Source organism: Anabrus simplex, chromosome 6, assembly GCF_040414725.1.
Source record: "Anabrus simplex isolate iqAnaSimp1 chromosome 6, ASM4041472v1, whole genome shotgun sequence".
Classification (NCBI taxonomy): domain Eukaryota; kingdom Metazoa; phylum Arthropoda; class Insecta; order Orthoptera; family Tettigoniidae; genus Anabrus; species Anabrus simplex.
In genome coordinates this window covers 107,055,426-107,075,907 of record NC_090270.1, presented here as the reverse complement: position 1 = coordinate 107,075,907, position 20,482 = coordinate 107,055,426, and the positions used below count along the sequence as shown (strand labels likewise).

The 20,482-nt window shown below is 42.8% G+C and overlaps 1 protein-coding gene across 2 annotated transcripts in view; it reads left to right on the top strand.

The window, feature by feature from the left end:
• Positions 1 to 20,482, top strand: part of LOC136875515 (uncharacterized) — a 132,570-nt gene that overhangs the window by 45,628 nt on the left and 66,460 nt on the right. The window contains exon 1 of one of the 2 annotated variants that reach the window (XM_067149063.2): positions 13,687 to 13,768. The exons of the other annotated variant lie outside the window; for it this stretch is intronic. Within the exon in view, the coding sequence (XP_067005164.2) occupies positions 13,740 to 13,768 (29 nt within the window). The 5' untranslated portion in view covers positions 13,687 to 13,739. Of the gene's footprint in view, positions 1 to 13,686; positions 13,769 to 20,482 lie in introns of those variants that run through there. 2 annotated transcript variants of the gene reach the window in all.

Sequence of the window (20,482 nt, the reverse complement as noted above, 5' to 3'; positions counted from 1 at the left end):
TTTAAACTGCGGGTTCAAAACAAAAACTTTTTCCGCCCGGGCACCTTCCGCGTGTTAGTGAATGTGATAACTGAAGCTATTAAAGCTGTAAACCAAAACTGCTGAGTCGCATTGTTAAGCATACGAGTAAACCCGTTTTCTGAGGAACAAGTTAAAGTAAAGCGTGAAATTTCCAGTCACCAAGAATTTGAATCAGATGACCAAACAAATCTAGGATCTTCATAAATAGCAGCAGTGGTGGTGGTTGATTATTATTTTAATAGGAAGTACAACTGGCAAACATCCTGTATTAACACTTATCATTAGCCAGTATGATTGTCTTTCAAAGGTAAAGTTCAGATCACATGAGTTCCTTGATGGCTGTGTAATCCAATTCTGCAACCATAGACACTTCACACCGTTCGCACGCGATCTGGTAGCTCCTGCTCCTTGAGGGTTGATACTTCTGCCATTCATACGCTCTTTCCTAGCATTGCGTTTGTCGGTCAGAAGTTTCCTACGCTGTAGTTCAAAGGATAGGTGCCTTTGGTGGACGAGGCAAGGCCATTCTGGACGAGTGGATGACGCAACCTCCAAATTTTCAGGGTCAATTTGACATTTCTATAGATTCGCCTTCAGAACGTCTTTATAGTGGTTTTGTTGCCCACCCTGTTTTCTCTGTCCGACCTTCAACTGACAGTACATTATTTGTTTTGGGAGACGTGACTCAGGCATGCGAACTATAAGACCTAGTTGTATGCGCTTGCTCCAAAACACGTGCGTTAGTGAGTCTGTCTTTCCATTTTATTGCTAGGATCATCCTAATGCAGCATTGATGGTATTTTTCCAAGTATAGTAAGTGCCTTCTGCATGTAACCCAAGTTTCACAACTGTAGAGTAGAACCGGAACAACAACGGCTTGGTATACATACAGCTTAGTTTGAGTGCTGATGTTACGATTGTCAAACGCCCTAATTCGCATAAGACCCTAGGCTGCGCTGACACATTTGAGACGATACTGAATTTAAGCGTCAATGTTTGCATTTGTTTGATTTTTCATTTATTTATTTTATTTTTTTTGCTATTGACTTTACGTCGCACCGACACAGATATGTCTTATGGGCGACGATGGGACAGGAAAGGGTTATGACTGGGAAGGAAGCGGCCGTGGCCTTAATTAAGGTACAGCCCCAGCATTTGCCTGGTGTGAAAATGGGAAACCACGTAAAACCATATTCAGGGCTGCCGACAGTGGGGTTCGAACCCACTATCTCCCGAATACTGGATACTGGCCGCACTTAAGCGACTGCAGCTATCGAGCTCAGTGTTTGCATTTGTTGAAAGGTGGCTGTCCAGATAGGAAAGGTCTTCATTATTTTTTAAGCTAGTTTTAAATAATTCAACAGAAAAGGCTTTAGAGGGGGCCTAGAATGTAAGACTCGATATCTCTCTTTTATTTAGAATCATACTTACAAACTACTTTTTACTATTCAACTTTTTCCGAAACAGTGAAAAATAAGGGAAATATCATTGGTTGTCGTGTGAAAGTTGAAGACCAAGAACCGGGAACCAACTGGATGGATCGTTGCTATGGAGATCATTCTGGAAAAGTTTTAAAGGTTTTGTACATCTGTCAGCACTTTCGTAGTGTTAACCTGGTACTTAGTCTTTACAATAGAAGTTTGCGATCCGTGTAAGGGGGAAGGACTTTTTTTGGAGTTGCTTTACGTTGCACCGACAGAGATAGGTCTTATGGAGATGATGGTTTAGGAAAGCGCTAGGAACAGGAATAAAGCTATTTTGCTTTACGTCGCACCGACACAGATATGTCTTATGGCGACGATGGGATGGGAACGGCCTAGTAAGTGGAAGGAAGCGGCCGTGGCCTTAATTAAGGTACAGCCCCGGCATTTGCCTGGTGTGAAAATGGGAAACCACGGAAAACCATCTTCAGGGCTGCCGACAGTGGGGCTCGAACCCACGATCTCCCGATTACTGGATACTGGCCGCACTTAAGCGACTGCAGCTATCGAGCTCGGTACAGGAATAAAGCGACCGTGGCCTGGTGTAAAAATGACAAACCATAAGAGACCATCTTCATGGCTGCCGACAGTGGGGTTCGAACCCACAATCTCCCGAATACTGGATACTGGCCGCACATAAGTGACTGAAGCTATCGAGCTCGTTTCCTAGGATTCTCCTAATGCAGCATTGATGGTATGTTTTCAAGTGCATTCTGTATGTAAACCAAGTTTTACAACTATAGAGTGGAGTTTGAACAACAGGCCTCCGTTGCTCACGCGGCAGCGCGGCGGCCTGTCATGCTGGGTTCTGTGGTTCAAATCCCGGACACTCCATGTGTGATTTGTGCTGGAGAAAGTGGAGGCATGACAGGTTTTTCTCCGGGTACTCCGGTTTCCCCTGTCATCTTTCAATCCAGCGACACTCTCCAACACCATTTCATTTCATCTGCCAGTCATTAATCACTGCTCCAGAGGAGTGAGACCGGTAACCAACTGGGTGGAAAGTTGCTATGGAGATCATTCTGGAAAAGTTTGTTTAAAATGAGGCTGCGTTTTACACAAGCTACTGTACATGTTATATGCGTCGATTTTCAAACACAGGATTTCGAAATACTGTTAGAAGACGTGATTCTGAGAACGAGGCGCTGTACGAACGTACGCCAACAGATAAAAAAACATGCTAATGCTCCGTTTTGTTTTTGTTTTCTTGTTTGAAAAAGAAAACGGAGAGAGAATTGCACCGCACGTACTGAATGAATGTATAGGCCTAAACTTTTAACAGACTTCTCGCAGCTCTGTCAGTTTGTATGATTAAATGTGTCTGCTATATTATCGCTTATCAGTTTTGGCACATTTAATGTTGTTAATACTCCAATACTGTACTTGCTAACTATCCCTAAAATAATTAAGTGGTATTTAGCTAGTTTTAGGTCATATTTAGCTAGTTTAGGGCACATTAAGCTAATGCTATGTCATATTTAGCTAGTTTAGGACACATTCAGCTAGTTTATGCCATATTTAGTTACTTTAGGGAATATTTAGCCAGTTATGGGACATACTGAGTCAGTTTTAGATCATATTTAGCTATTTTAGGGCCCATTGTGCTAGTTTTTGTTATACTTAGCTAGTTTAGGACACATTAAGCTAGTTTTATGTTATATGTAGTTAGTTTACTACACATTCAGCTAGTTTTATGCCATATTGAGCTAGTTTTAGGACCCATTGTGCTAGTTTTTATGTTATACTTAGCTAGTTCAGGTATATTTAGCTAGTTTAAGGTATTTGGCTAGTTTATGGGACGTTCAGCTAGGTTTGAGGTCATATTTAGCTAGTTTTAAAGGCATATTTAGCTAGTTTTAGGGCCCATTATGCTAGTTTTTATGTTATACTTAGCTAGTTTAGGACACGTTAAGCTAGTTTTATGCCATATTGAGCTAGTTACGCGGACATACTGAGTCAGTTTTAGGTCATATTGAGCTAGTTTTAGGGCCAATTGTGCTAGTTTTTTATGTTATACTTAGCTAGTTTAGGTATATTTAGCTAGTTTTAGGTCTATTTGGCTAGTTTAGGGAACGTTTAACTAGGTTTTAGGTCATATTTAGCTTGTTTTAAAGGCATATTTAGCTAGTTTTAGGGCATATTTGCTTGCATATTTTGTACTTCTTTAAGTCATAAAGTTCCGAACCCTAGTAATCTGTAGCAAGTTCCGGTAGTGATAATTTACCGTACACAATGTCAGTTCTATAGAAGAGGTTTCTTTACGACTTAGCATTCAAATTAATGGTTATGGAATACGCACAATTGTATGGCAATAGGGCAGCAGGAAAACAATACCTACTTCTGATTTGTAACAGTGACAGTATTGCACTCCCTACACGTAATCTGTGATTTTACACAAATTAAATTATTACTGTAAAATTTTGTTTGAAAATACAGTGAAATTATATTTTTCCTTAAATTTTCAGGGAAATATCAGGGTGCGTCTTATGGTCTGAAAAATCGGTATCCCTTGCTTGACTCCGGATTCCAAGATACTGTACATTCTTAACAAATAGTTTTCGAGCCTACCCGGAGCAAACAAACAAACAAACAAACAAACAAACAAACAAACAAACAAACAAACAAACAAACAGCATCTCATTTTATTATGCATATTTTTCTTGTAATCTTATTTACTTTCTGTGCAGAATGCTCAATAAATGGTCGACCAAAAATGCAATAAATTACGCACGTGCTAAGTGATTGTTTCGTAACCACCAAACCAAACCAAACCCCATGGCACTACAGCCCTTGAAGGGCCTTGACCTACCAAGCGACCGCTGCTCAGCCTGAAGGCCTGCAGATTACGAGGTGTCGTATGGTCAGCACGACGAATCCCCTTGGCCGTTATTCTTGGCTTTCTAGACCGGGGCCGCTATCTCACCGTCAGATAGCTCCTCAATTCTAATCACGTCGGCTGTGTGGACCTCGAACCATCCCTCAGGTCCAAGTAAAAATCCCCGACCTGGCCGGGAATCGAACCCGGGGCCTCCGGGTAAGAGGCAGGCACGCTACCCTTACACCATGGGGCCGACTCCGTAGCCACCAGGTACAACAAATCATATTTTATAAGAGCAACGATGTGCAGTCAATGTTTTTCAAACTATTAAGTTTCCTTTTCTAAGATACAAAGGCATAAATAACATTCTAGTTAAGAGTGAACGCGAGACGAATTCCAACGTTTGTTTAGCAACGTTCCCTTAACGACAGAGGCACGTGAGCTGCCACTCCGACCTAATCTGAACAAGCACTTTCTGGTGGCTTCGCTTGCGGTAACGACCGTGTTTTATGACGTGCTTCCCTGCATGGTCACGACAACTTAGAGCTGGTCGGCCTGTAAGCGGGAGAGGGAACTCGACACAAACTGTACACGCCGATTTTGAAGTAATATGCATTACCTAAAAGAGTCCGGTTGCTTGGCTGAATGGTCAGTATACTGGTCTTCGGTTTAGAGGATCGTGCGATCGATTCCTGCCCGGGGCGACAATTTTAATCGCATATAGTTCATTCCTCTGACTGGGGAACTGGTAAATGTGTCCATCTGCATACATATCAACATTCAACATACCGCCGCAGGAACACGTAACAGTGAATATATCGCTCCGCATGGGACTGGTGTCACGCTGGGTATACGGCCGTAAAACACGGACCAAATTCACATCATGTGCCGACTCCAATCAAATGAAAAAATTAATGCCTAAAATAATTCGAAATATTACTAATGACTAAGTTTAGGATGTTAAGGAAAAGAAATATTTCACTCCTGAGGTCACTTTATCGGAAACCTGATAAATAACTGTGAATGATGGGTTTCTGACTCCCTTTAAAGCAATTTTATCTTTCATATCAATACACATTCCTGTCATTTTTTATTTCTTTGGTCATATTTTGCTCGTTTTAATGATATAAGGTTATATTTTGGTTTTGAGCATTTTTGTTTAAATTGAGGGATCGTCTTTAACAAAGTACGTGTTATCTGCGTAGATTTTCGAACACAGGATTTTAAAATACTGTAGTAGATGTAGTTTTCTTTCTTTCCCCGAAATAGGTAGGTACCAGGTTTAGAGGATATGATTCCGAGAAAGAGATGATGCACGAACGTACGCCGTATGCTAATATTTCATTTTTGGTTATTATTTTAGGAAAACAGAATGAGAATGAACTTTCTTAATCTGTTTACACTCTATGGTCGGTTTTTCCCTCGGACTCAGCGAGGGATCCCCCCTCTACCGCCTCAGGGGCAGTGTCCTGGACCGTGAGACATTGGGTCGGGGGATACAACTGGGGAGTATGGCCAGTACCTCGCCCAGGCGGCCTCACCTGCTATGCTGAACAGGGGCCTTGTGGGGGGGGGGGGGGAAGGGAAGATTGAAAGGGATGGACAAGGAAGAGGGAAGGAATCGGCCGTGGCCTTACCTTAGGTACCATTCCAGCATTTGCCTGGAGGTGAATTGGGAAACCACAGAAAACCACTTCCAGGATGACTGAGGTGGGACTCGAACCCACCTCTACTCAGTTGATCTCCCGAGGCTGAGTGGACCCCGTTTCAGCCCTCGTACCACTTTTCAAATTTCGTAGCAGAGCCTGGAATCGAACCCGGGCCTCCGGGGGTGACAGCTAATCACACTAATCACTACACCACAGAGATGGACTCTGTCAGTTTGCATGATTAAATGTATCTGCTGTGTTACTGCTTATCACGTTTTGACACGTTTAATGTTTGTAATACTCTAATACTTGCTAGCTATCCCTAAAATGCTTAAGTCATATTTTACCTTTTTAGGTCATATTTAGCTAGATTTAGGGCATATAAAACTTGTTTTAGTGGGGCTGCCTGGCCGAAGCAGTAAAGGCGTGTCCGGCACGCCCGGAAGGACGTGGGTTCGAATCCTCGTCAGGAAGTCGTAACATTTAAGAAAAGAGATTTCCACTTACGGAGGTGCACATGGCCCTGAGGTTCACTCAGCCTACACCAAAGATGAGTACCAGGTTAATTCCTGGGGGCAAAGGCAGTTGGGCGTTGAGCTAACCTCTCTACCCCACCAAGAGGCTTTACGGCCTGTACGGAGATGACTTTGCTTTGTTATAACTAGTTTTAAGTCACATTTAGCTGGTTTATGTCATATTTAGCTGGTTTAAGACATATTTAACTAGTTTATGGCATATTTAGCGAGTTTTAGGTCACACTTAGCTAGGTTATGCCAAATTTAGCTGATTTTAAGGGCATATTTGGCTAGTTTTAGGGCAAATTTAGCTAGTTTAGGTCATATTAAGCTAGTTTTTGGTCACATTTATCTAGTTTATGTCATATTCAGCTGGTTTTAAGGGCATATTTGGCTAGTTTTAGGGCGTATTTAGCTGGATTTAGGTCATATTTAGGTAGTGTTTGGTCATATTTAGCTAGTTTTAGGTCACGTTGAGCTAGTTTATGTCATATTTAGCTGGTTTTAAGGGCGAATTTGGTTAGTTTTAGGGCATATTTAGCTAGTTTTAGGTTATATTTAGCTATTTTTCGTCATTTAGCTAGTTTTTAGCTGATATTTGTTTGCATATTTTGTACTTCTTTAGGTCATAAACCTTTCGAACTCCACTAATGGAACTCAACATTCTGGCAGCCAATTAATTTTAAGTCCTTCTGTGGATCAGTGCCCGCTTCTGAATTCCAAGACACGGGTACACACCTTGCAGATTTTGAAAGTTGAACTAAGTCCATTCAGCACTCCATATCATCATGTAAACCATGTCTGCGGCACATCCCATGCTTTCCGGACACAGTCAAATGAAACCCAGGTCGCTCAATAGACTTCAGCTTTCAGTACCGTCTGGTATTCTGCCGTCATGGAGAGAACCGAAACTGATGTAAACAAAGAAAAACATGTATCAACCCGCGGTCTTCAGGTTGATTGGAGAATGACCGCGTTACTTCCGAGCACATGGCGAGAGCCACGTGGGGTTGTCTAGGAACTGTCATTGCCTTGCCTGATTGCCGCGATTACATCAGACTTGCTGGGTGCCACTGGTGTCAACATGTACATGAAATGCAATGATGATACTATGGATACGAAGCAAATTAAGGTACAGCCCAAGCATTTGCCTGGTGTTAAAATGGGAAACTACGGAAAACCATCTTCAGAGTTGCCGACGGGAGAATTTGAGCCCACCATCTCCGAATGCAAACTCACAGTTACGCGATCCTAACCGCACGGCCAACTCACTCGATTATTATTATTATTATTATTATTATTATTATTATTATTATTATTATTTACTATTTTCTTTATATCGCACCGACAAAGATAGGTCATATGACGACGGTGGCATAGGAAAGGGCTAGGAATGGGAAGGAAGCGACCGTGGCCTTAATTAAGGTACAGCCCCGGCATTCACCTGGTGTGAAAATTGGAACCCACGGAAAACCACTTCGAGGATGCCTGAGGTGGGAATTGAACCTTCATACACTCCGTTGACGTCCCGAGGCTGAGTGGCCCCCGTTCCAGCCCTCGTACCACTTTTCAAATTTCGTGACAGAGCCGGGAATCGAATCTTGGCCTCTGGGGGTGGCAGCTAATCACACTAACCACTACACCACAGAGGTGGATTATTATTATTATTATTATTATTATTATTATTATTATTCCCACTTCTCCTCCAGGCAAATGCCAGGATGGTACCTAACTTCAGGCCACGGCCGCTTCCTTCCCTGTTCCTTGTCTATCCCTTCCAATCTTCCCATCATCCCACAAAGCCCCTGTTCGTCATAGAACGTGAGGCTGCCTGGGCGAGGTACTGGTCCTCCTCCACAGTTGTATTCCCTCGACAAAACGTTTAGTGCTCCAGGACACTGCCCTTGAACGATAGAGGTGGGATCCCTCGTTGAGTCCGAGGGAAAAACCAACCCTGGAGGGTAAATAGATTGAGAAAGAAAGAAAGAAAGAAAGAAAGAAAGAAAGAAAGAAAGAAGGAATGAATGAATGAATGAATGAATGAATGAATGAATGAATGAATGAATGAATGAATGAATGAATGAATGAATGAAAGGAAGAAATAATGATAATCGTATGGCCTCAACTACCATTTGCCATCTGGCTGCAGGCTCGTAAATTTCGACGTTCCATTTTACTCTACCCCTACTTCACGGCAGCGCAAACCAAATCACTCTTCGTCGGCATCTATAGCTGAGTTATAATGAATTTTGTCGAGTAAACACCAAATGTGTTACCAGAGTTCTTTTACATGCTGACAGCGTACGGCATGGTGTGTCTAATGGACATTTTTCCGCCCTTCAAAAATCCGACTACCTTTTCTGGACTTGAATCCGCTATCTTGTGATCCGGAGACCGAGCTCTACAACTGAATTTGCATGCCACAAACTACTTTTACGGTTTTCGGAGCCGCTAAAGTGCCAGAAGGTTTTTCAGGAAAGCAATCCAGCAAATTTTAATGATCGTTCCCTTTTTATCACATTATAAAAGGGGAAAAGTCATCAGTTTTAGTATTTTAAAAAGCGTCCGATGACCTAGCTGTTAGGCCCCTTTAAACAACAAACATCATCTTCACATCATCGGTATTTTTTTAAACATTAGAAAGAGCAATAAGCACATTCCTTCAACCTAAATCTTTAACAATCCATGTCAAAGTTACTAATCTCCCCTTCTAGCGTTTGCCCTGGGCTACACGTCTGTAAAGTGAGAGGGTAATGGACACAGACAGCAAACGGTATTGATTTCGGAAGCCAGCTATGGTGAGGACTTAATGTTGAAAGTTGTCCCAGTTTAGACAAACTAGGAATAAACAAAATCAGGCAGTCTGACACATCTTAGTGTATAATATCTCTAAGGGTAATGTTGGCTCCAATTATTATTATTATTATTATTATTATTATTATTATTATTATTATTATTATTATTATTATTCGTCAAGGCCAACTCAAGGGCAAGTTTACTCAAGCCATCTCTCCTACTACCGCTCTGATTTATGCCCTTTTCTTTCCATCAAAGGTCCTAAAGTCTTTGATTTCGCTTCTCCACCAAAATTTTTCGTGGATTGGTAAGTTGTTTCGAGTGCATTCCTGATTCCTAGAATTTTCCTCCTTAGGGCCTATCTTTGTTCTATTTCTCCCTCTTCTCTTTGTGAACTTCCTTCAGCCATAGAGGTTGGGTTTTATATTTCCTTGCAGGATCACTATATTGTGGGCCAGCCTCCTCGGGTTCATACTCTTAATGTTCCCAGGGAAAGGTAGCATTCTCGTCTTCATAGCACTTGTTTTTTTCACGATTCTTTCATGCTACTCCAGTCAATGAGTTCGTGTACTGGCGCCTACAATGCAGGCAACACAGAGTACGCCTCTGTACTACAGTCAATATGTTCGTGGACTGGCACTAACATTTCAAGGATCACATAGTCTTTTGACCTGCCTTTTCGTGCCTTTTTCCCGTCGTGGTGATCCGGGTGATTTTGACATCATAATCTCAAACGTTTTGCTAGCAGATTTGCCAGAACTTGAAATGTACCCTTTGCTCAAGTTCTCAAGTTCCGTCGCTGACATTCAACGCCCCTTCACAACAGAGACCGTAGTTCTGCTTATACTGCATGCACGCAACTGCTTCTTGCTGGAACTAGCTAAGAACTGTCACGGCAACTTCCTGTAGTGAAAGTTCTACGCTGTAATGCACTACAGGGACACTAGACGGCAGTACACGAACTTAATATCTACTACGTATATCTCCTTACATGGTCTCAAATGGAATGCGAATCGCTCCTTTCATATCTCTTTTGAAACCAAAATTATCCTTAGGAATCTCCTGTTTTTGAAATCTATGACTGGGTCCTTCACCCTATACTAGACTTAACTAAAGTTGGCGTCTGACAGGTAAGGTTGGAGGGAGGAACACTGCACGTGCCATTTCACGATGTTGCCACATTCCAGCATTCCTTTCTACATACTCTTACCCCTCGCGGTTCCCTCCTTCATTCTGACCGCTGTGATCTGTTGTAGACTACCTGGCCAGGCGGTGTCGTCCCATTTGCGATCACTCTTATACAAACAATCAGGTTCTTATCAGTGACAGTGACAGGTTTGGCAACTCCCAGCAAGACGAGCTGCCCTGAAGTTTTATCTCCATGGCAACCGCAGTCGCCCCACCCTCGTTTCCATGGCAACCACACAGCCACTCCCTTTATCCCGCCTCGGCAGGCAGTAAACGGACCTCCCTCTAAGAAATGTCAGACGCCAACTCTTATTATTAACAGTATAGTCAGGTTTCCGTCACATGGATACATTATCTTCAGACCATCGAACAATAATGCTTTAATTTGTCTTGTATAGAGATGACTTAGATTTGTAAATTATATGACATATCTGAAAACTATCTCCAACCTCCTCTCCCTTGCTCTCACTCGTTCCCACTGGGGTGAGAATTTCTCCAAGGTATTTAAATTTCACAACAGGTGGTTTGTCCCAAATTTTGCTTGATTCAGTTCCTGGGATCAACTGTGTACGAGTCCATTATGTGGTGTTTTGGAAAGAAATTAAAACCCAATTTTGGCAGCCACATTTTACAATAATTCTTCAGCATGCTTACCAGGTGGGGTTTGTCTGCCACAAATATGACATCGCCTGTGAACATCAGTATATTTTTCTCCACAACTAATCCTTATTTCATCTGTGTCTTACTTTTGCTACCCAGCATTCAATCAATTGGTCACTACTGATCTGCATTTAGGGCAGTCGCACAGTTGACAAATTCCCTAACTGTAGTTTTCCTAGCCTTTTTTTTAAATGATTGCAAAGAAATTGGAAATTTATTGAACATCTCCCTTTGCTATGTTATTCCAATCCCTAACACCCCTACCTATAAACGAATATTTGCCCCAATTTGTCCTCTTGAATTCCAACTTTACCTCCATATTGTGATCTTTCTTTCTTTATTTATTTTGTAGTTTTCATGTCAGGAGTGTCCGAGGACATGTTCGACTCGCCCAGTGCAGGTCTTTCTATTTGACTCCCTGGGGTGACCTGCCCATAAGATCTAATTCTGATAATGAGGTGGGGCGAGGGTGAAACCCAGTGTCGTCAAGCATCCTACTCCTGTCGAATAGCACCAAGGGGTCTACTCAAAGCTTTACGTCTCCATCCGACGGACGAATCACCATCAACAGCGTCATATGCCCTCACTCCACTGGGGAGAGGTTTGGAATTGAACCCAGACGGTTGAGGCACTGGCCTTCTGACCCCAACTTGGCAGGTTTGATCCTGGCTCAGTACGGTGGTATTTGAAGGTGCTCAAATACGTCAGCCTCGTGTTGGCAGATTTACTGGAAAGTAAAAGAACTCCTGCGGAACTACATTCCGGCAACTCGGCGTCTCCGAAAACCGTGAAAGTGCTGTAGTTAGTGGGATATAGAGCAACTATTATTATTATTATTATTATTATTATTATTATTATTATTATTATTATTATTAACAGCTGGTGTAGCTCTGGACTCCGGCGTGGTAGAGCGTCGTGTGAGGTGGTGTTGAATTTGTATCGGTAGGTTCTACAAGAATACAGAAAAAGCAATTCAAGTACCGGTACTGAAAACCTGACAAGTCGTTCTAGTAGTAGTTATCGTCGTCGTCATCATCATCATCATCATCATCATCATTATCATTATTTACTTTAGCGATCTGGTTAATCTTCCCTGTCCTCTACTGCAGTTAAATGAGAATAGAAACTGTTTCCCGTTGCTTTCCTCACCGAACCAGAAGTTGCTATTACATATTAGTCTGTCGAGCCCACTGAAATGCATGCAACAACCGACCCTATGAGCAACATTTTCACACCAATCATAACAGGGACTGGCTGCATAAGGAATGAATGGCATTACTAGCATCGCCAGTCACTTTCATTTACCAAAGCCAAGGATAAGATAGAGACAGATCAATGAAAGTAACACAATTGCTCTAGCCTACACCAGAAGACTTAGTGCACTGTAAACATTAGGTCCCGCCAGGAAAGGCCAATATAATAATAATAATAATAATAATAATAATAATAATAATAATAATAATAATAATAATAATAATAATAATAATAATAATAATAATAATAATAATGGTGGCATGTGGCTCCGCAAATCCCTGGTGTAGGTCCTTTGAGTTTATGCCTTGTAGGCGACTTGCGCATCTGTGATGAATTATAATGCTGAAGACTGCACAGGCACCTAGTCCCTGACCAGTCCGGGAATTGAACCCGGGACCTCTTGGGCCAAAGGCCAGCTCGCTAAGCATTTAGCCATGGATAACAATGAAAAACAGAAAATCCTATTGATTTAATGTTGGTACATTTCGAATCATCGACTCATATTTCGTTTTTATCTCGGGTGAGGTGTAAAATTATATTACTGTATCAAGTTCTATCTTCGGTTTCATCTTTGTCAGTTATTCTGTTTGTATCACGCCAAATTTACTCGTGTGATTAGCAGGATAGTAGTATTTGAGTAGGAGGTATTCTGCAATGGAAATTACGTTATATATTATTAATATCTTGAGGGAATTACCCGCTTTTCACACGGTAGTATTTTGTTAATGCCGGCCCGGTGGTGTAGGGGTAGCGTGCCTGCCTCTTACCCGGAGGCCCCGGGTTCGATTCCCGGCCAGGTCAGGGACTTTTACCTGGACCTGAGGGCTGGTTCGAGGTTTACTCAGCCTACGTGGTTAGAATTGAGGATCTATCTGACGGTGAGATAGCGGCCCCGGTCTAGAAAGCCAAGAATAACGACCGAGAGGATTCGTCGTGGTGACCACACGACACCTCGTAATCTGCAGGCCTTCGCGCTGAGCAGCGGTCGCTTGGTAGGCCAAGGTCCTTTAAGGGCTGTAGTGCCATGGGGTTTGGTTTGGTTTTAGTATTCTGTTAATATATTATCTTGTTTTTTTCTTCCGTAAATGTAAAAATCAAAATCGATGAAGGTAAAGATGTAGTGCACTGTAAACAGTTAATCTCACCACAGATGGATCTAAGCTTATCTTTTATACCTTTTTCCAGTCTGAACACATGACTTCCACACTGAAAATCATTGGCTAATGTAATCTACAGTACAACGTAGGCGTACATGAGGAAGAGTCGTCTTATCTTAATCTCCAAACAGGAATATCAATGGTCTATGAAGGGATACTGCAGTTCGAGCATGTAGAGTCACTGGCTGTTCATCAACAACATGAAATGGAAATGGTTAATACAGCGAAGGTAAGGTTTCGTTTCTTTTATGCATCCATCTTTCATTACTACTTAATTACGTAATGATGTTTGATCAACCTCCCGTCAATTGTTATAGATTAGAGAAGCGAGGGTTTCTTTATTGTGCCTCGTAGGAGTTTTCTAACGTTCCAGAAGTCAAAAACGCCGAGTTGTCCAATACAACCGACCTCAAGTGGGATCGAACTCGCTCTCTTGGGAACACAAGGGCAAAATCTGCATCACATAGGTCAGCACTAGTTGCTTGTTTTCCTTTTCTAGAGGCTTACCGTCGCACTGATACTGGTAGATGTTTGCAAATGATGAGATGGGATGGGAGTCCTAGCTACAATTAAGGTACAGCCCCAGCATTTGGCTGATGAGAGAATAGGTAACCATGGAAATCCACTATAATAATACAATAATATGATTGGTTTTATTTCCCACTAAATATTTTTCCGGTTTCCGGAGACGCCGATGTGCCTGTTGTTCTGCAGGAGTTCCTTTACGTGACCTTAAATCTACCGACACGAGGCCGGCATGTCTGAGTACCTTCAAATACCACCGAGCTGAGCCGGCATCGAACCCTCTAGTTTGATCTCGAAAGACTAACTCTGTACGGCAATGATTCGATTTTTTGGTGTTGATGAAGTGGGAAAGAATCGACCGTGGTCGTATTTAAGGTATAGCCATCTTCAATGCTACCGACAGCGAAATTGGAACCCACCACCTCCTGAAAAAAAGAGTTTATATTGTAGCTACCTTTTCCATACCGGACTGCTAGCTCACTTTATAGAATACTGCTAAATTTTCGGCGACCAGGAAGAAAGCAGCCGCAGTCGCAGCTCCAGGATTTTCCTCAAAATGTGGAAACTCCATCTCCAGGTTTGCAGACAATGGGATTTGAACTCACCATCTCCTGAATGCAATGCTTGAGCTACACGATTCTTATTGTGTAACCAACTCGCTTGGTATTAACCCTTCATGTCCTTTCCATAGTATACACAGGAGGACCAAATAATTACAGTCAAGGTAGCACACATGTGTTCTAAAACCATCAACCCGAGATTTAAAATGCTACCATCCACTCACTTGTCTGACATTTAAATACAGGATGTATCTCAATTTATATTTCACACTTTGAGGACTTATATGGGAGAACAGAACGAGTACATAGCATTTTGAGTGAGAACCAACGACCATAAACGTACCGCCTTCCTGCTATAAGGAAAAAAAAACCAAGACGCTTTTAAATGTCCCGCGTCTGTTGTGTGAATGAGCGGAGCGGAGCGGAGTAGTCCTTGCTGTTGTTGTTGTTGACATCGCTTCTGCGTCCACTTACGAGAAAGACTCCACCTCGTGATCAGGCTCTTCCATACAAACACTGTATATGTAGCTCTTGCAATTTCCTCGTTAACGACCGGCACGCTTTTGAAGCCTAGCTAGCCAGCTGTGTTTACATTCATTGTCCGCGGATTGCCAGGATTTTCCCAACTCGAGACACGGCGTTGTCAACTCTCCGTTTCAACTACTTAGCCTCTGAGAGCGAGCAGCGAAACTGGACAGAACTGCGGTGCAGCTGTGCAACACTGGAGACCTGACAAGCGAGCAGGCTTCAGGACCGGCACGCTTTTGAAGTACTCCACGTGGACTGTTACTGGCAAAGCAAGCATGTTATTGGTCAAGAGCCATCTGCTATTGGTCACAGCAGAGGCGACTGTAGACAGTCGTACGTCTGGTTACTGTCGAGGGTTGTACTGCTTAACGTTTGAGTTGCTTGTCATTAACGAAAAAATTGCCAGAACTATAGTCGAATATCCACCGCTGCCGTAACAAACGCAAGCAGATTTTGCTCGGATTCCAACGGACTCTCGTAAATCCGACTCTTCATATCGCTCCACAGAAAATAATCCCCTCAAATTGCGACGCAGCAGACGTGGGACATTTAAATGAGCGGCGGCGTTTGTTTGTAACGGGGAAACGGAATGTTTCCTGACATCCGTTCTTATTCAGGTTAACTGTTCGGTCCCTTCCTACAGGTCCTCAAAGTGTGTATTACGAATTAAGATATAGTCTGTCTCGTTGGCTGAATGGTCTGCGTACTGGCCTTCGGTTCAGAGAGTCCCGTGTTCGATTCCCGGCCGGGTCGGGGATTTTAACCTTCATTGGTTAATTCCAATGGCCCGGGGCTGGGTATTTGTGTTGTTCCCATCATCCCTGCAACTCACACACCACACATAACACTATACTTCACAATAACACGCAGTTACCTACACATGGCAATTGCCGCCCACCCTCATCGGAGGGTCTGCCTTACAAGGGCTGCACTCGGCTAGAAATAGCCACACGAAATTTTTTAGTAGATGTATAGTTTCCACAGTACGGTTGAAACACTGGGCTCTGCGGCAGGACGATATGCAAGCTCTTATTAGTATTCTTCTTTTCTTTTCTTTGCTAGTTGCTTTACGTCGCACTGACACAGATAAGTCTTATGGCGACGATGGGACAGGAAGGGGCTAGGAGTGGGAAGGAAGCGGCCGTGGCCTCAATTAAGGTACAGCCCCAGCATTTGCCTGGTGTGAAAATGGGGAACCACGGAAAACCATCTTCAGGACTGCCGACAGTGGGGTTCGAACCTACTATCTCCCGAATACTGGATACTGGCCGCAGTTAAGGGACTGCAGCTATCGAGCTCGGTTCTTATTTTCTATTTTATATCTACTTGCTTATCGACACACTAAAATATGAAAACCATCTTCAGATCTGTCGAACTGTCGATCTCCCTCTCCCGAAATGAACGTTTAAAATTCCTTCTATTAGTATTATGCCTTTGCTGGCGAGACCTAGTGCTCGCAGTGCACTGTGCCTTTTAGAATAGGCTAGAACAAATTAGTTCCTTTCATTGACCTGTCTCAGTCTCACCCTTAGCTTTGACAATATGAGACAGATATGAGTGATCCTAGTAATGTCATTCCACATGCAACCAGTCCCTGTTATGAACTGTGTGAAAATGTCGCTCATCAGGTCGGTTGGTGCGTGGGCAGACTGATAAGTGAGAGCAAATTCAGGCTCGGTGAGGAAAGCAGCGGGAAACTAACTCACTCCTCATTTCTTCTGCACACCTCCTCTGTGATACCTAGGCCATCTAAGACAGATGATCGTGGAGCTATTAATAATCCAACATACATTATTATTGTTATACTTGGGGACAAAACATGACGGCATCAGTTTCTGGAAGCGAGCTGGAAGCCGGCAATCAATCATACCCTGCACCCGGCATCGTTAACTAGTTGTAAGGGCCTTATTACACAGGGCAGCCAGGTTACGCGGCCATGGCTGTCCAACCTGTCTTGAGCCGAGCTACTGGTGGAGCAGCCAGACAGTTCCATGTTGCTCAGTGTCTTTTTGACCAGTGATGAAGACTAGTTGAGGTGAGTGATGAGTATATGCATCTCCTTGTACTACTGATGAAGAAGAGGAGGAGAAGGGAAACAAAGGTGCATGTGCATCCTATTCTATCTTTAAGACAATCTAAAGGGATCTAGTATACTCTTTTTGATGAGCTTTGTGCAGGCAACAAATTCTTCAATTAGTTGCGGAGTCGAAATCTTCAATACTACTTTTCCAAATCGGAGGGCGTCTTTCTATTTCACAGATGAAAACTTCAGTGTTCACTTTGGAGTCTATGAACGTTTGACACGCTTTCTAAAATTGTTTTTGTTTCTTCTGTTCTCCTTTCTCTGCACTTCCAGTAGCACTTATTTTATCCATAGCGGACTTCCACTTGCCGTCAAAAAAACAGTACACGGTAGCACGTGGCTATTCGTAACTAAACTGTGGGTGCGGGTCTCTGGCTGCCTTTTGTAATAAGCCCCATATATTTCAACACCTGGCCACCACCAGTGGTCGCCAGATTGGTTGCCCTGTAGATAAGCCTCAAGGTCAACAATGTGTGGTCGCGCGACTAGCTGCCCTCGTGTAATAACATCCATAAGGCTCCTTTCACACGGTCCACTTGCTTTCCACGCCACGCCACGTCACTCCACTCCACTTCTCAGACACTTGCCGTCCACTTCCGTCAACTTACCGGCAACTTCTCGTCCCCACCGCATATTTGCGTCTCGGTTTGAATCTGGTCCATGGACGCGCACATTATCCTTGGGATTTTTATTCTTCCGAAAAGAAGGTTGAGGTGAAAGAACAGTACTAAGGTTCATTGGGTCCATCCATTGAATTCATATCGCCTAGAACGAGGAACTCATCGTTCTTCTAGATGAACGTACCAATGATCTAAAAATGTTCCTTAATTACTTTCGTATGAGTGGGAATTTGTTTGAATTGTTGTCAATCCTTGAAGCAAGTTTACAGCGTCAGGACACCAACATGAGAAAATGTATTCCGCCGATATTTTGAAACAAAAACTTCAAACTTGTGACGCACACAATGTTGACCGTTTGAACGACTGATTTAGTGAGCTACCAATATGGCTTTGCTACCTACACCTACCTTCTGTAAATAAGACTGGTAGTTCTCACGAATAAGATTTTTCTTTTTTTTTTTTTTTTTTTTTTACAAGTTGCTGTACGTCGCACCGACACAGATAGGTCTTATGGCGACGATGGGACAGGAAATGGCTAGGAGTGGGAAGGAAGCGGCCGTGGCCTTAATTAAGGTACAGCCCCAGCATTTGCCAGGTTTGAAAATGGGAAACCACGGAAAACCATCTTCAAGGCTGCCGACAGTTGGGTTCGAACCAACTATCTCCCGAATACTGGATAATGGCGGCACATAAGCGACTGCGGCTATCGTGTTCGGTCCGAATAAAAAAATGTTATTATGTAATTTAATTGGAAGCAGTTCTTTTGAAATGAAGACTGCTAAAAAGCCTTGATTAATTCTTTTTCAATGACCCATGTTATTGTAATATCGAAAATTGTTAACATATAACACATATAGCCTATTACTGTAGATATCAACTTCTCTCTCTTTGGAGTTGTCCAGTTCGGCAGAAAGTGGAATCACTTCATGGGAAACTTCATTCCACATTTGAAGCCTTTTATTTTATTTGAGTAGTCTGTCGTTCGTTAATCCCACTGACAAGGCCGATTTTGTATTTCTATTATTAACTTTTCAGTATCTATGAATGGAACCGACATTTTGAAACGAAATCTTCGAACTTGTAGCTAATTTATATGTTGACTGTCTGAACGAGCTAATCTGATTCAGTGATGAGTGAGCTTCCGGTCGCCCAGTGTGGAAGACACTTCGGCTCCTTTCACACGGTCCACTTGCTTTCCACGCCACGCCACGTCACTCCACTCCACTTCTCAGACACTTGCCGTCCACTTCCGTCAACTTACCGGCAACTTCTCGTCCCCACCTCATATTTGCGTCTCGGTTTGAATCTGGTCCATGGACGCGCATATTATCCTTGGGATTTTTATTCTTCCGAAAAGAAGGTTGAGGTGAAAGAACAGTACTAAGGTTCATTGGGTCCATCCATTGAATTCATATCGCCTAGAACGAGGAACTCACATCGTTCTTCTAGATGAACATATCAATGATCTAAAAATGTTCCTTAATTACTTTCGTATGAGTGGGAATTTGTTTGAATTGTTGTCAATCCTTGAAGCAAGTTTACAGCGTCAGGACACCAACATGAGAAAATGTATTCCGCCGATATTTTGAAACAAAAACTTCAAACTTGTGACGCACACAATGTTGACCGTTTGAACGACTGATTTAGTGAGCTACCAGTATGGCCTTGCTACCAACACCTACCTTCTGTAAATAAGACTGGTAGTTCTCACGAATAAGATCGTTTTTTTTTTTTTTTAACAAGTTGCTGTATGTCGCACCGACACAGATAGGTCTTATGGCGACGATGGGACAGGAAAGGGCTAGGAGTGGGAAGGAATTGGCCGTGGCCTTAATTAAGGTACAGCCCCAGCATTTGCCTGGTTTGAAAATGGAAACCCACGGAAAATCATCTTCAGGGCTGCCGACAGTTGGGTTCGAACCCACTATCTCCCGAATACTGGATAATGGCGGCACATAAGCGACTGCGGCTATCGTGTTCGGTCCGAATAAGAAAATGTTATTATGTAATTTAATTGGAAGCAGTTCTTTTGAAATGAAGACTGCTAAAAAGCCTTGATTAATTCTTTTTCAATGACCCATGTTATTGTAATATCGAAAATTGTTAACATATAACACATATAGCCTATTACTGTAGATATCAACTTCTCTCTCTTTGGAGTTGTCCAGTTCGGCAGAAAGTGGAATCACTTCATGGGAAACTTCATTCCACATTTGAAGCCTTTTATTTTATTTGAATAGTCTGTCGTTCGTTAATCCCACTGACAAGGCCAGTTTTGTATTTCTATTATTAACTTTTCAGTATCTATGAATGGAACCGACATTTTGAAACGAAATCTTCGAACTTGTAGCTAATTTATATGTTGACTGTCTAAACGAGCTAATCTGATTCAGTGATGAGTGAGCTTCCGGTCGCCCAGTGTGGAAGACACTTCAGGCCGGTCGACAGCAGCCTGCTGTTGACGAGAGTGGACGGAGGTTGCGCCACACGAAGTGTCTCGTGTGAACGCTACCGGCCTTTTACCACACCTCTGGTGGAGTGGAGTGGAGTGGCGTGGCAAGCAGTGGATCGTGTGAAAGGGCCCTTTAACAGTCCATGCCCGATGAGTGGCTGCGCAACCTGGCTGC